Genomic DNA, 15,929 nt, shown 5'->3' with positions numbered 1-15,929 from the left:
CTAAAGAGGGCAACAGGAAAAGGGAAAGCGTGCTCCCTGGTAAAATGCTGACTGCTCCAGACAACAGCACTTTACATTCACAGAGGGAACCTAGCCAGATTGGAATCACAGGCATGCAGGGCAAACCTAGGGTGAGGTGAAAGTGCCAAATGGAGATGGTTTCATACACATCATTATGTTTGGAAACATTGGGAAACCTGCTCTCTAAATCAAACCCAGGTCCAGTAAACATGGACACTAGTCAGTCCTCAATTGGATTCGTTTCCTGGAGAGCAGTCTGTTGCTCTGTGAAGAGTTTTAGTTTGTGGTCAAGATAGTGTTGTCATTTAACAGATCTATTCTTTCACCTGGTCAGCTCTGCACGCACTACAGCCAGTGGGGCATTGGTGCATGTTGTAAAAAAATCCCTGTTAAGTGATTCTATCAAAGGTGGGCTTCACGCTCTTTAATTTTTCTTACCCCCTCCTTTAATTATAAATAAAGGGAATTTGTTCTCTGTTTTTACACCCTAGATGGCACTGACATGGCTTCCATGGAAACAGAGTCCCAACGGACTTACGTTTAAATAGAAATGGATTCCTGGAGATTCAAACAGGGGTAGCCCAGGGAAATTATTGACAAATACTGAGAGACTTGTACACTGGAAAGGGCAACTTTCAGAGACTTCAGTTCAGAGATGATCCACTAGTATCAGAATTGGATCATTGGTTGTTCTTTACCATTCTCCCTCCTTGTTAAACATACTGATGTTTAAAACCAGCCTCTCTCTCATCCAGTTGCTCCTCCTGCTGTGAATTCACAGGACCAGATTTGTGACATCATAATCAATGCAATGGCAAGAGAGGTACACATCCTAAAACCAGAAAGATTCAAATTTTTAATTTAGACACAAAACAGAGGTGGAGGGGAAAGAGACAAGACATTTAAATGAAACAGAAATCCAGCTTTTCTTTAAATAACTAAATAAATGAATAAAATAAATAAAAAAGGCAACATTTCCCTGCAATGTCAGAAACCCAAGGGCAATGTTGTTGTATAAAAGAAGGATAAATAATTCCCACACACGTGCTATTTATGAGTTAGGGAGAAAAAGTAGTATAATAGTATAAAAAGTAGTAGTATAATCTATTTGCCAAAGTCCAAAGTGCAGCTCCAAGGGCTGTTTCTACCAGCATGTACAACCCTGGGCATCTATTCTCACCCGGGGTGGTGGGGAAAGTAAGCGGGAGTAGGTACATCTGAATTGCAGGTGAGAAGGAAGGATGCAAATGACTAACAGTCACCAGGCCAACAGAGAAAGAATAGAAGAAAAGCCACCAGCACAAGAAAGTCATCCGCTCATTAATTCTCCCTCTCGTGGAGCAGAGAGCTTACATATCGGATCACCCGCTTCCGGAGAGTCCAGTCACCTGCTAACGTTGAAGTCTGCTCTATGTAAAGGCTGAAGCGAGCGAGGTCAGAAGACGTGACTTCTCTCCAGTGTGTAGAAGGCCGTGAAGTTCTTCCATCAGCAAGGCAACCTCCCTCCTTGGTGACAATGGAACCAAGACACTCCAATATGTTGACAAATTCAACTTCTTGTCCATCGATTACAAGGGGTAGGGTAGGAGGTCCATCAGCCGATTTCACCAGTTGGGTCTTCTTCCAGTTGACTCGTGGACCAAGTTTACTTGCTTCTTCCGTAAACATATGCACAGGGCACTGATGAAATGGTGAGGATGTGACTACAACTGTGTCATCTGCATATTTCAGGTCTGTTATGCAGAAGTCATACAGTACCACTCCCGGTATGCGGCTAGTGGCAGCTTCCATCATTTGGTCAACAACAGCATTGAACAGATCAAGGCAGCCATGCACCCAGGTGGGACACTGCTGTTTTACTCCAACCAGTCGGACATCCTAGTATCTAAGCGGACACAGCTCTCACATGGGTGGTGCATTTCTAAAAGAAGGTCAAGGAGCTTTCCAGGCATCCTAGCAGCTTGCAAGCAGAACTAAAAGGAATGATCAGAGTCAAATGCAGTTTGTAAATCAATAAAGGCTATACGCCCCTCATCCTTCCTGTGCCAAAACTCTTTGGCTTTTTCCAATAATTTGTCTAATGGTAAAAATCTGCTCTGTGATTGATTGATTGGGCAGAAACCCGGTTTGCTGTAGACAGTGTAGAATCCTTATGGCGGGCTTAACACGCTCAAGAAAAGCCAGTATGAACATTTTGCTTGGAATGGAAAGCCAAGTGATGCTGTGGTGACTGGAACACGCCAGAGCATCACCCTTCCCTTTCCAGAGCAGGAGAATAATCCCACAGCACCAGTCACCAGTAGTTTCTCATGAATCCCTACTTTGTTGATAATATGGGTCAGCCTTCTGAGACAGAATCCTCACCATGCTTCAACTCAGCAGCTATACCACAAATACCAGCCGCATGGGCATTCTTGATCTTATAGGCTGCACATCAAACTTCCTCAACCATAACATCCTCTACATTACATTGAGGGGCTGGACTCTTCGCATCCTCCTGGAGCTGCAGCTCTGACGGGGCAGTTGAGAAGCGCCTGAAAGTTTTCTTTCCATCTGTTCAGACACCGGAAAGAGGTCACACCTTCATATTTAAATACACACTACCCAACAGCACTGACAAGAGATGGATCCTAAAACGGAGGACAGAATAACTCTGACAGCTGCCTTCCAAACTGCATGATGCAAGTGCTCACTCACGATTCAAGAATGTATGACACACATGCCCTGTGTAACTGGAAATATCTGCTGATAATTTCTCAGCACACTCACGGATTTTGTAATTCTGTGAAAATAAGAAGCAAATATTTCCAGCATCATCTTCTGAGCTGGTCAAACCAGCACAGCAAGCGCTCATGCTGCAACAGTCAGCATTCGTACTGCCTAAGAGAAAAAAAGTGTGATCAAGAGTTCTACAGTATACACAACAAAATGTCTATCGCTGTAACATCAAGGAACAGAACAAAGGCAATATAGTATTGTAGAAGTACAATATTAGAGCTGATTGATCCTTGTAAATGGATCGCTACAGTTGCCAACTAGTTTGGCTCATTGGTTAGAGAATCACGTTTGTTTGTTTTCCAGTGGGCGGTGGTAGGTGATTAAGAGGTGGCCATTGTTAAAGCGGAGTCTGACCCATAAAGGGTGGGGGGAGGGAGGGAGGAAATTCCTCCACACTCTAAACTTTCAAAAAAATTATTCACCTTTTAACTGAAATCAGATTTGTCTTTTTCAAGTTGAAAGTGGACGATAATACAACTTAGCAATGTTAATAGGGTTTTATATGTACAAAGTGCTGTGTTGGGATTAGCTTCCTGATCCTCAACACACATCAAGCAGGTGAGCGAAGCATCAGATGTGCCAAAAAAAATTATGTTTCATCTGGCATACAATTTTCACTATTGCCATTAGGAATTCAAGATAGCTGCTTTGGATGCAGATAAGCATTTTGCAATTTCAGACAAATGTCACTCATATGCCTGTTTGATTTGTATCGATGTGTACATTAATGGCAGGAGAATTTTTGGATAGGTTTGGAAATTGAGCCAGGTGAAGTCTGGATAAAAGAACGGGGGGTGGCAGACAACAAACAATAACCAGACCAAGTGAGAAACTTCAGGATTTCAGAAAGTTGTACTCAGACTGAATGCTTCCCTCATTTTGACCCCATTCTTAAAAGCACCAATTTTATTTCCATATCTACAAAACCACCTTTACCTTCAAGATTGGGCTACTTCTCATGCAGTCTCCAATTTCTCATTTTCAGCAGCAATCCTTGGGAAGGTGGCTGCACTGTAGCATCAAGCAACAAATTCAGGGTCATGGACTTTATGAAAAATTCCAAAACAGGGTTCAGCCTCAATCATGCTACTTAGCTTGCCTTGCAAAGAACCAGGACTCAGCTCCCTACGCTAGCTGGCAACAGTCTGCTCCATTATGCTCAGTTTGTTTGACCATGGGACTCTTGGAATGTCTGAAATCCCCCAGTTAAAGTCGCTGAGAGGGATCCTGGTGGGTTTCTCTGGAAAAAAAGTCTTTCCAAATTCATGAGAAGTTTAGAAATCAAAATCCTGAAGGACTCTGCTGAAAACACAGAGCATTTAAATGTAATGGGATATTTGTGTGGAAACCAAGTCACAAAGGTGCCAACAAAAGCAAGCTGTGCTACCTGGGTCCTCCTTCTGTTCCCTTTTTTATACCTAGCCCTGTCTAGTCTCTGCTCTGTTGCGGTCAGTCGCTAATATTACTCTTCAAAGCATCAAGCCATCCTTGCAGGGGCAGGTTAATTCTGAACATCCGTGGTGCAGAATAAACCCACACAAGATGGACCAGCGGAATACTTATTTTGTGCCTGTCCACTGACTGTGAAGACCAAATGAGTTTGCAACCCGGCAGTTGGTTATTTGGTCTGCTGCTTACAGTGAAGGTAACAAAGCATCACACTTGTATGATATAAACGCACCTGTCCCACAGCAAGTATAGGTTTCAGCTGAAAGGCGGCCATTGACTATTCACCTTCTTCTAGGCTTGGGCCATGACTCAGCAGAGCACTTAGCGCAAACCGGTGTTTAAATCTTTTGCTGAATCAGCGTTTTAATAGAATGGCTCATTCTTAAACCCATCTGTGAAGATAGCAGCTAGTAATGTCCATACTTCTCATCTACTCCATGTGTCTCCCATGCAGTGCAGCTCTGCACAGACTGCTGAAAATTCTTCTACTATTAGACTCTTTACAGGAAAAAGACAGATGAAAAGTATTAATCTTTTACCTCGCCGTGATGTGCTTGCATTAGGGATGCCTGCTGTGTTATTTGCAGGGGGAGGAAAGGGAGGTTGAAAAGTCTACATACAAGAAGATGACTGCTACAGTTTTGGCAGCAGCAGAGTTTGTCATTGGATTATTAGCATCAGATTAACATAGGTAATTAATGAGTGACAAAATAATTTAAAAGCCAAAGAAATTCATTGTTTTGGCATTCAAGATCAAGAATAAAACAAAAGTCTGTATAAAAGCAGTAGCAGCAAAAGAAAAGCTGAGTAGAAAACTGTGATTTCAAGTATTCTGTTGAAAATAAATTTAAGTGGAAGTTAAAAGGTTGTTTTATACAACCAGCCGCATATAAAGCATATGCGGCAGGCCATGCAAACTGGGAATGGAGTTTGTGGGGGACACAAGGGTTTCGAGATGTTTCTGGGTGAGGAAGCTAGCATTTAAAACAGTGATGCCCAAACTTTTCCTGTTGTGCCCCCCCCCTTACCAGTAATGGAATCTGTCCATGTCCCCTCTCCATCACTGCATCGTGGGCTCAGCAGAGGAGCTTGGGCTGAAAGTGGAGCTGGGGATGGAGGAGGAGCTGGGGCAGAGAGGGAATAAGGACAGAGCTGAGCTGAAGAAGGAGCAGGGGGCGGAGTGATGCTGTGGCCAAGTCCGGGTTGGGGGTGGAGTGGAGCTGCAGCTGGGGGCGGAGATGGGTGGTGTTCCCTCCCCGCTCACTATGGGGACTGGCCCAGGCCCTGCTGTGCATCCCTCCCTCCCCCGCAGTGAACATTCCTCCATACCCCCTTGGGGGGGGGCCACACACCCCAGTTTTGGAACCACTGATGTGATCTTAAGTTTACAGTTACTGATTAGGGGAGGGTATTGAAGTCAGGACTCCTGGATTCTACCTCCTACTCTGCCACCTCCTTGTTATACCCCTTTAGGGAAGTAATTAACCTGACTTAGGCTATGTCTACATTACAGACCTTACAGTGGCACAGCTGTACCACTACAGCTGCGCTGCTGTAAGGTCTCCCATGTAGCCGCTCTATGCCGGCAGGAGAGAGCTCTCTTGCCAGCATAATTAAGCCCCCTCCAATGAGCAGCGGTAGCAATGTTGACAGGAGAGCATCTCCTGCTGACATAGCACCATCCACACCAGCACTTTTGTCAATTAAACTTATGTCGGTAAAGCATGTTATTTTTTTCACCACCCCCCAACCGACGAAAGTGCTAGTGTAGACAAAGCCAGAGTTAGAGCCACTTTAAAACTGGCATAATATTTTTTCTACCTCTTGGGATATTCAACTAAGTTCGATATTACTTTCAATGGAAGAGTTCTATACAATTAAACATGTGCAAATTTTGAGTGAAAGTAGCAAATGTGAAAATGTCATTTTGTGAAAATTGTGTGACTTTGTACTCCTGTGTTGCATGCTTGATGTACTCCTGTCATTGTTTATATATCTTTTAAAAATCTTTATTAAAAAACAAAGATGTGTTCCACAAGTGACAGCTGATTGGAGTAAACAGAAATTTTCAATATAGAGAAACTGGCACATTATAAGACATTAAAAAAAAAAGTACAGGGGCAGTTTTCAAAATAAAAGAAATGTACCAAGCATAACCTTTACGATAGCCTGTGCTCTAGCTCAGACGCTCCCCAGAACTCCTCCTCTTTACTGGCAGTAAAGGTAGAATGAAACATACATGACACTCCTGCAGTTATAGGACCAACTGAATCTGAGGTGAATTTGATTTATGGGGGAATCAGATTTGTTATTTGTGAGAATTCAAATAACTTGTGTTTTTGTGAGAGTACACACAAGTCCTGAAAGTTTTGTGAATTTTAGCACAATTTTTGTCCAGAAGGTTTTACCAGACATGCTTTGGTTGCTATTTGATATTTACTATCAGTCATTTATTATTCCTGTTTTAGGAGGTACAGTCATCCAATCAGGGAGAAGAAACAACAGTATGGGATTTGGTCATAAATCGTAAAAATTCTTCAATTCTTGCACAACCCCGTAGGCTGAAAATTGTTCTTCCAAATTATCTGGTAAATTCTTCCAATAAGCAGCACCAGGTTGGTTTGCAAACAAATCATGAACAGAAGAATGACCTACACTTGTGATGAATAATTTAACCAGTTCTTATAGTGAGCACTGTTATTTTCTTTTATTTAACTATTGTCATAAACATGTGAGGTAGGAAATCAGGAATTCAATGGATCATCATGTGTGGATTACAATCCTGGTTGTAGAGAACCTCTATTTCAGGGGTTCTCAAACTGGGGGTCAGGACCCCTCAGGGGGTCATGAGGTTATTACATGGGGGGGGAGAAAAAGAGGGTCACGAGCTGTCAACCTCCACCCCAAAGCCTGCTTTGTCTCCACCATTTATAATAGTGTTAAATATACAACCAAATGTTTTTAATTTATAAGGGAGGGGTCGCACTCAGAGGCTCGCTATGTGAAAGGGGTCACCAGTAAAAAAGTTTGAGAACCACTCCTCTATTTAGAGCGAAGTTATATGTAAAGTGACACCTTACACAGCATGTTTAGTGTCTTGACAGTAACATACCCAGCTCCCAATTTAAAACTGTTTCTTGAGTCATCTCTCCTTCAAGCGTAGTTTTACCTCCCTCCTTACTCAACACCACTAACATTCTGATTGGGGAGACTCTAGGGGTTCAGAACCAGTATATCAAGGTCCTCCAGCCACAAGTGTGTGAATGGCCAATTTTCACTGCCTGTTGAAAGGCGAACTTTATGAAAAATGAGTTTAAGGTCTTTGGAGCCAACGCAGTTCAAGACCAGTGAATAGGCTTTAGCTCTACAACAAGACATTAGCACTTCAGAACAAACACCTGGATTCCTATCTTACTTCCCAAGACAACCTCCTCTTTGGGATTTTTGTTAACGTCTCCAACATGTATGTCTGAAGACCAAATTTCTCATATCCTAAACTCTTGAAAAAAATCTCCCTGCGACACCGAGCTCTCAGTGCAAACATTTAACAAACTGGCTTGTTAGGAAATCACACCGTAGCTCTCATTTGTTAATGCCTCAGACCAAAATTTTAAAACCCACCTATTATACCTACAGTTTTTGGCACTTTGACAGCAACCAAGCAATTCCAGAAATCAAAAGTGCAGAAACTAGCAGGAGAGAAAAGTTCACTACTAGATATGTTGGATGAAAAAGTAATCTTTTAAAGGAAAAAAAAAAAAAAAAACACCCAACATATGCAAGGATTTAACCCAAAGTATAAACAGAACAGTACCCTAAAGGGAAAAATAAAGCTTAAAGAAGCAACACATGGAAATGACGCAGATCTGAAGAACTAGCAAGTTCTTTCCCATAGCATTTTGTACTAGACGTACAAGACTGAACTCTGCTCCAGAGAAACCATTACTTCTAATTACTGTGTAAGAAGAACAGTTAGAACATATTAGTATTATCCATCAGAGAGGCAAAGCAGGCTAGAGCAGTGGGTCCCAACGAGGGGTACGTGTACCCCAGGGGTATGCAGAGGTCTTCCAGGGGTACATCAACTCATCTAGATATTTGCCTAGTTTTACAACAGGCTACATAAAAAGCAGTAGTGAAGTCAGTACAACCTAAAATTTCAAACAGACAATGACTTGTTTATACTGCTTTATATACTATACACTGAAATGTAAGTACAATATTTATATTCCAATTCATTTATTTTATAATTATATGGTAAAAAAGAGAAAGTCAGCCATTTTTCAGTAACAGTGTGCTGTGACACTTGCATATTTTTAGGTCTGATTTTGTAAGCCAGTAGTTCTTACATGAGGTGAAACATAAGAACAGCCATACTGGGTCAGACCAAAGGTCCATCTAGCCCAGGACCCTGTCTTCTGACAGTGACCAATGCCAGGTGCCCCAGAGGGAATGAACAGAACAGGGAATCATCAAGTGATCCATCCCCTGTCACATACCCAGCTTCTGGAAAACAGAGGCTAGGGACACCATCCCTCCACATCCTGGCTAATAGCCATTGATGGACCTATCCTCCATGAATGTATCTAGTTCTTTTTTGAACCCTGTTATAGTCTTGGCCTTCACAACATCCTCCAGCAAGTCATTGACTGTGCATTGTGTGAAAAAATACTTCCGTTTGTTTTCAACCTGCCTATTAATTTCATTTGATGACCCCCTAGTTCTTGTGTTAAGAGTACGCAAGACAAATCAGACTCCTGAAAGGGGTACAGTAGTCTGGAAAAGTTGAGAACTACTGGGCTAACAGATTGGGAGTCAGGAGAGCCTATGTTATCATCCCTGCTGTCACTGAACACAGGTTGTAGCCTTGGGCAAGTCACTTAACTCCTTGCGTCTGTTTCCCAATCTGTAAAATGGGGATTGTTACCTTAGCTTACAGGGTGCTGGGAGATCTAATTAACGTACATGGCTTTGAAGATGAGAAATGTTAAGCGGTATTAGTACCTGAGTAGGGCTTCTGATTTTAGATTTTAAACAATAACCGCCCCCTCCCCCCCAATAAAACAAAAAACAAATCAGTGTTTACCCAATAAATACCAGAAAAACACCAAGGGCTGGTCTACACGGAGCTGTAATGTGGACTATGGGGGTGTGATTTCTAAATCAAGATCATCAGATGTTTTTCTAAAAGATCTTCTCTAGAAATTATTTTGGGAAAGTTCTATGTCCTGTGCTACACAGGAGGTCAGATGAGAGACCACAGTGGTCCCTTCTGGCCTTGGAATCTATTAATCAAAAGCACACCAATGTGTTGCCCATTTATTGGCCAGGCCGACTCCGCTGTTGTGCGTTAAAGGTTCCCTAGCGCACTTTAACATGGCACTGTTTGGCACACTATGGAACGTTACAAAGAGATTACTCATTACAGTATACACAAAGAGAAAGCCCTGGAAAAACCTCCGTTTTTGGGACATCGATATAAAAATCAAAAATTGCTAAAAATAAACCCCCAAAAAGGAAATTATAAACCCCCCAAAAAACAAACCCTGTACATGTTCAGCACTCAACTCTCAGACTCAGCCCTGCAATGATTCAGCACAAGTAATCAAAGAATCTGTATTTACATTACTCTAAAGCTTGTCATTTTGTGGCAAGCAAATAACTGAACACAACATATACACAGACTCTCGGTGGTATCATTTGCAGCATAAAACATATTGCATATTGACATCAAGGCCACCAGCACAAAAGATGCCTGATGCAAGTTTGAGGAAATCAACACAACTGTTGTCTGAAGCCTCTCATTCTAACTTCTACCTATATCGCCCACAACGTACATACTTCAATCTAGTTTATTACAAAATTAGACGGGGGTGGGGGGAGGGCATGTGGCCATGGCTTCCACTAACCTTGACACTCTTCACAATTTAGCCACTAGCTGAGAAATTTCAAACGTTGTTCAGACAATGTGAAAAACTGATTTGCACAATCTACTGCCTGGCTTGCCAGCCAAGCCAGTTTTGCAAGGTGCTTGTGAAATATTCATGCACAAGCTGCCTTATTGAATTCAGAGACCATCCCCTTCCATAATGCCCAAATGCTGCACCTTTCAATGGCCAGCGATCCTCAAATGGTACAGGAGTCTACTATAAACACAGTCCATTTAGACACCCTAAATAACTAGAATCCTCTCCAAAACTTTTGGGGAAAAAAAAAAATACACAGGTAACCCAATTGTAAAGTCAGTCACCCACCTTCCTTTGTAAAATGCTTTGAGAACTAGGGATGAAAAGCACCGTATAAGAGCTAAGTACTATTATTAGGCCTAAAAAACCCACATGCAAGAAAAACCTACTCCAAAATAAACCCAAATATTCCTCTTACTATTAGGAGAGGATCTAGAAGTGAACGATAGGGTCAAACTCAGATCAAGTGGTACTGGAAGCAAGGAAGAAAATGGCCTTAGGCTTAGAGGTATGGAAATCAGGGTAACATCCCATTTAATGGAGCAAAGGGAACTGTTCCTAGATTTTGGCAAAGCTGCAGACTTCAAGATAGTGGATGAGGGGGGAAGGAAATTGTCTCGATTTCAGCAGTAGGGCAAACTTCAGGCTGCTGATGCGGATAGCACTGGTCCTCGATTTAGCAAGGCAATGTTAGACATCACCCTTAGCCCCATGTGCCTTGTCTACCTGAGGAAGAAGCACTCTGTGACAGCATCAGGTGCAGCTGAAGGAGGACTACTGGAAGCCAAGGAGCAGTTTAACCACTCTTTCAGAAATGGTGCTCAAAACAGTCTGCTCTTGTCTACAACGAAACAGCTTTCAGCACCAGTTCAGCTGCACCCAACAGCTAGTCTGCGCTAGGAGGGGTATCACAGTGCTTATAACACTATCACCCAGGGCATCCAAGTGCCTTGCCACAATGAATGGATTTTAGCCTCATAACGCTCCTAGACAATGAAACCAGACTTCTCACCCCTAGACAGACGGGATGTGCACTGCACCTGTTACATGCTGCGCTCCAAGGCCTCTTCTGGAAGTCATTTCAGAAAGGGGGATGCCAAGGGGCCTGTGTGGTGGCGGCTTTTTCTGTTTAAGCATCTTGATCAGAGCCTTCTGCTCAAACCAGACTGGGGGTTGGTGTCTCTCCGCAAAACAGACAACACAGGGCACGTGGCCAGGGTGCTAAAGGAGAAGACAGCACCAAGTGAGAGCTGGGATCAATTTGTCCCCCAGGGAGCGAGGAGATGCAACAGAAGACACAGTTAAGTTTAGTGAAGCCACCTGGGCGAGTAACAGAGCTCGGGGCTACAGGAATGAGCCAGCCAGAGAGGGGAGCCAGATGGGGCAACAGAATACAAGGGAAGCTAGCGGAAGGGGGCAGCTCTAGAGGGGGCATTTGCAGCCAGAGGTGACAGAGCTGGCCAGAGGGCTGCGGATACTCACGGATGCAGAGACAGGCCACCAGCTTGGCCCCTTGGTCAGGCACCGGGCAGCTCGGGAAGAGGGGCTTGATCAGGTAGGTGGCGAAGACCAGGGCCACGATGTACTGGGAGGAAGGCCGGATGATGAGCAGCTCGATCCAGAGCTTGAGGAAGGCGGGCAGGGAGCCGTACACCTCCAGCATGTAGGCGTAGTCTCCCCCGGACTTGGAGATGGTGGTGCCCAGCTCGGCGTAGCACAGGGCGCCCACGATGGAGAAGAGCCCGCAGACGGCCCACACCACCAGCGAGAGCCCCGGGGAGCCGGCCTCCTTCAGCACCCCGGTGGGGGTGACGAAGATGCCCGAGCCGATGATGGTGCCGATGATGATGGCCACGCCGTTGATCAGGGTGATGGAGCGCTTCAGCGCCACGCCGTCCCCGCTGCCCGGGGGGCCCGGCTCCGCGCCCGGCGGGGCGCCCGGGGACAGCGCCCCGGCGCAGCCGTTCTCATGGGCCCCGCCGCCGCCGCCGCCGGGCCCCGCCGGCTCCAGCATCTTCTCCAGCGCCTGCCGCTCCTCCTCCTGCGCCGAGCAGGACGAGGCGGCCGAGCTCCGCTTCTTCACCCCGCCGCTGCCCGACATGGCCCGGGAAGGCGGGCGCCGCTGCGCGCTGGCTGGGCGGAGGCGGCCGGGCCCCCCCGGGGCGGCGCGCCGGAAGGATGCTGGAGACCCCGGCTGACGGAGGGAGGACGCGGCAGCCCGGCCCGCTGGGTACCCCGGCCGCGGCGGGCGGGAGGGGCGGTCCGGCACGGAGCGCTACCGCGTGGAGCGGAGCGGAGCGGCGGCCGGGCTCGGGCTGGCGCAGCCGGAGAGACGAGGCCGGGCTGGGCGGGGAGCGAGGCCGGGCCGCGCTGCGACACGTGGCTGCGGGTGCCCGGGATCGGCAGCCGCCGGCACCTTTTTGTCTCGGCTTTATGAGCCGGCAGGCGGAAGCCAGACCGGGCATCGCACGCGGGGGGGCGGAGAGAAGGGGCGGCCGGGGCGGGGCGGGCAGAGGCGGGGCTGGGGCGGCCCCGGCATGGCGAGCACGTGCTTTTCCCCTCCCGGGGCGGGGCTGCGGCTGAGCCTGGGTCGGGCATCACCCGCAGCCCCGCGGGGGACCCCGCCAGCCGCAGCGGAAACGGGGCGCTGGGTGGCCGGGGAAGGAGGGGGCCGCGGCGCCCCTGCACTCCGGCGCGGGGCTGCATCGCGGGGCGGGCGCGTTTAAACCCCGCCGCGGTTTAGCTCCCAGCCACGCGAGCTGCCGCAGCGCTCCCCGGTCCTCGCAGAACAGCGGCCGGGGGAGCAGCGCACCCCGGCCAGGCGGTGCAGAGAACCACAGAGCAGCGGTGGCAATCTCTCAGCCACCGGGTACCTTAGCAGGAAATAGAAACCCCACCATAAACCAACTGACACCACGTTCTCCGACAAACTGATCTTAAAAGTACCCGTGCTGCGCCCTGGCCTTACGGAAGAACAGACTTATCAAGTTATAGACCAAGGCCCTGCTCTGGCTTGTCCAGGACTAGCCCATCAGTCCATCCCTTCCCTCTGCCTTCTGTTGGCCAGTGCTTCTGCTCAGTTTCCCAAGCATTAATCCCACCCCCACTGAAGCAGATGTATAACTTTACTCACTAGCCACAGAGGGTCCTGTGGCACCTTTAAGACTAACAGAAGTATTGGGAGCAGCTGAAGAAGTGAGGTTCTTACCCACGAAAGCTTATGCTCCCCATACTTCTGTTAGTCTTAAAGGTACCACGGGACCCTCTGTTGCTTTTTACAGATTCAGACTAACACAGCTACCCCTCTGATACTTTACTCACTAGGCCCACTCTGGACTAGGGTGACCAGACAGCAAGTGTGAAAAATCGGGACAGGGAGTGGGGGGTAATAGGAGCCTATATAAGAAAAAGACCCCAAAATCAGGACTGTCCCTATAAAATCAAGACATTTGGTCACCCTTCTCTGGACATGGTAGTACTTATCTTATTTGGCCCCATCCCTGAGCGACTCACAACCTTTATCAGATTTCTCTCCCCACATCCCTGAGGCAGGGGCTGTGCTCCTATCCCTATTTTACAGATGGGGAACAGAGACCCTTAGGCTACCCACCGCCTGGATGGACAGACTTGCCTTTGAGGGGCTTTTGCTAGCACTCTAAAAATAGTGGCTTTGTGAAGTTGTAATTTGGTTTAGAGCTCAGGCTTGAAACCTAAGGAGGGGGTGGGCTTCAGAACTCAAAATCCAGCGTCAGCCCCTCTAAGAGCTGTCTACACCGCTGTTTTTAGAGCGCTAGCACAAGGCTCACTGCTGCAGGCTGTGTAGACCATTGGCCCAGAGCAGCAATCCGCGGGCAGTGGGAGCCACAATCGGCCGGACCTGCGGACGGGGCAGGTAAACAAACCGGCCCAGCCCGCCAGGGGCTTTCCCTACACAAGCTGCAACCCCTGTTCAAGAAACGCTGGTGTAGACCTACCCAGAGAGGATAAGTAGCTTGTCCGCGGTCACACAAGAAGTCTGTGGCAGAGCACGGACTTGAACCTTGGTCTCCCAGTACCATAACCACTGGAAGATCCCTCTGCTCATGAGTGTTGTTACACATGTGCTTAAGTGTTGGCACTAGTGTCAAGGGGCTTGCTTGTAAGACACTGAGTCTAGCTACCACTAAAGTCTACATTTTCCCAGAGAGGTTATTTAACTTTTATTTTTAAATATAATTTCCAACTTTTAACATCAGACTCTCTTAACACTTGTGCAGGTGAGTAACTCTGTTATTGGGGCAACTCACCTGTATCAAGTTACTCACCTGCACAAATGTTTGCAAGATCTCACCCTCAAATTGTGTTATGGTTTCCCCAGTCATTTTCTTAGAGAGTTTATCTTCACTGGAAACAAGAAACAAAATATTGCATCGTCAGAATGTGCCCTCTAGTGGTCTTTGAATCATGACTGTTTTAAAAAAAATTACATTATTTAAACAACGATTTACCCACATCTCTGATTATGCACATTTAGAAAAAAATTAGAACGAGATTAGCATTGCACCAGCCAGACTTCTGGAATCATTTAATGTATATGCACCTATCACAATTTGCAGTGAAATTACAGTGATCATGTTAGACGCAACTTGCTGACTGTACGCAAAACTGTCACACCAAATTATTTTTAAAAGAAGGTCAAAGATTTTCAAAGGTGACTGTTGATTTTGGGTGCCTCAATTTTTGGATGTGCCACCTGCAACACTTGAAGTGGGCTCAATTTCCAGTGAAAGGGTGCACATCACCTTTTAAAAATCAGGTTCTTTCAAGATGGGTACTCAAAAAATGAGGTATTTAATAGCTACTTTTGAAAATCTAAGTAAAAGTTGAAGAAATCTGGACCAGTGTTTCCTTAGATTATTAAACAAAACTTTAAAATCAAATTTACTTTTCACTATTTGTGGTGTTTGTTTACTTTTGCATTTCATTATCCTTGGACAATGAAATTAAACTCGATATTTTCAGTTGTGTTTATAGGCAATTTTATGTATATATTACTGTAATCATAGAAGACAAACATTTTCACTTTCTAGTTTTTATACAGAAGTAGGATGCTGCAAAAATTGGATTGCAAATACTAGAGAAACATTATTTCTAATAATAGTGGAGTGTTCTGAACAATCAAGTGAAGATATTCATACTAATGTTGTTTGTAAAAATTTTGTTTTTAACAAAACCTGAATTGACCTGCATGCCTCTAAATGAAATATAGCTCTGTCTAGTGCAGGGGCGGGCAAAATTTTGGGCCCGAGGGCCACATCTTGGTATGGAATTGTATGGCGGGCCATGAATGCTCACGAAATTGGGGGTTGGCGTGTGGGAGGGCTCCGACTGGGGATGCAGATTCTGGGGAGGGGGCAGAAATGAGGAGTTCAGAGTGCTGGAGGGGGCTCTGGCCTGGGGCAGGGGTGCGGGTGGGAGGGCTCCCGCGGGGATGAGGGCTCTGAGGTTCAGGAGGGTGGGACCGAGGGATTCAGAGGGTGGGAGGGGGATCAGGGCTGGGGCAGGAGGTTGGGGCACTGGAGGGGGTCAAGGATGCAGGTTCTGGGCGGCGCTTACCTCAAGCAGCTCCCGTAAGCAGCGGCATGTCCCCCTTCCGGCACCTACTCAGCGACGTGGCCAGGCAGCTCTGCACACTGCCCCGTCCACAGACGCCACCCCTGCAGCTCCCATTGGCTG

At 46.4% G+C, this 15,929-nt stretch overlaps 1 protein-coding gene across 1 annotated transcript in view; it reads right to left on the bottom strand.

Moving 5' to 3' along the window:
* The window catches only part of SLC7A5 (solute carrier family 7 member 5), a 63,023-nt gene extending 50,452 nt beyond the window's left edge, over positions 1-12,571 (bottom strand). The window contains exon 1 of the mRNA XM_034788362.1: positions 11,697-12,571. Coding sequence (XP_034644253.1) covers positions 11,697-12,315 — 619 coding nt within the window. The 5' untranslated portion in view covers positions 12,316-12,571. The remainder of the gene's footprint in view (positions 1-11,696) is intronic.
* Between the last annotated feature and the right edge of the window lie 3,358 nt (positions 12,572-15,929).

This window comes from Trachemys scripta, chromosome 13, assembly GCF_013100865.1.
Source record: "Trachemys scripta elegans isolate TJP31775 chromosome 13, CAS_Tse_1.0, whole genome shotgun sequence".
NCBI classification, from domain to species: domain Eukaryota; kingdom Metazoa; phylum Chordata; order Testudines; family Emydidae; genus Trachemys; species Trachemys scripta.
This window is presented reverse-complemented; position numbering and strand designations above follow the sequence as displayed.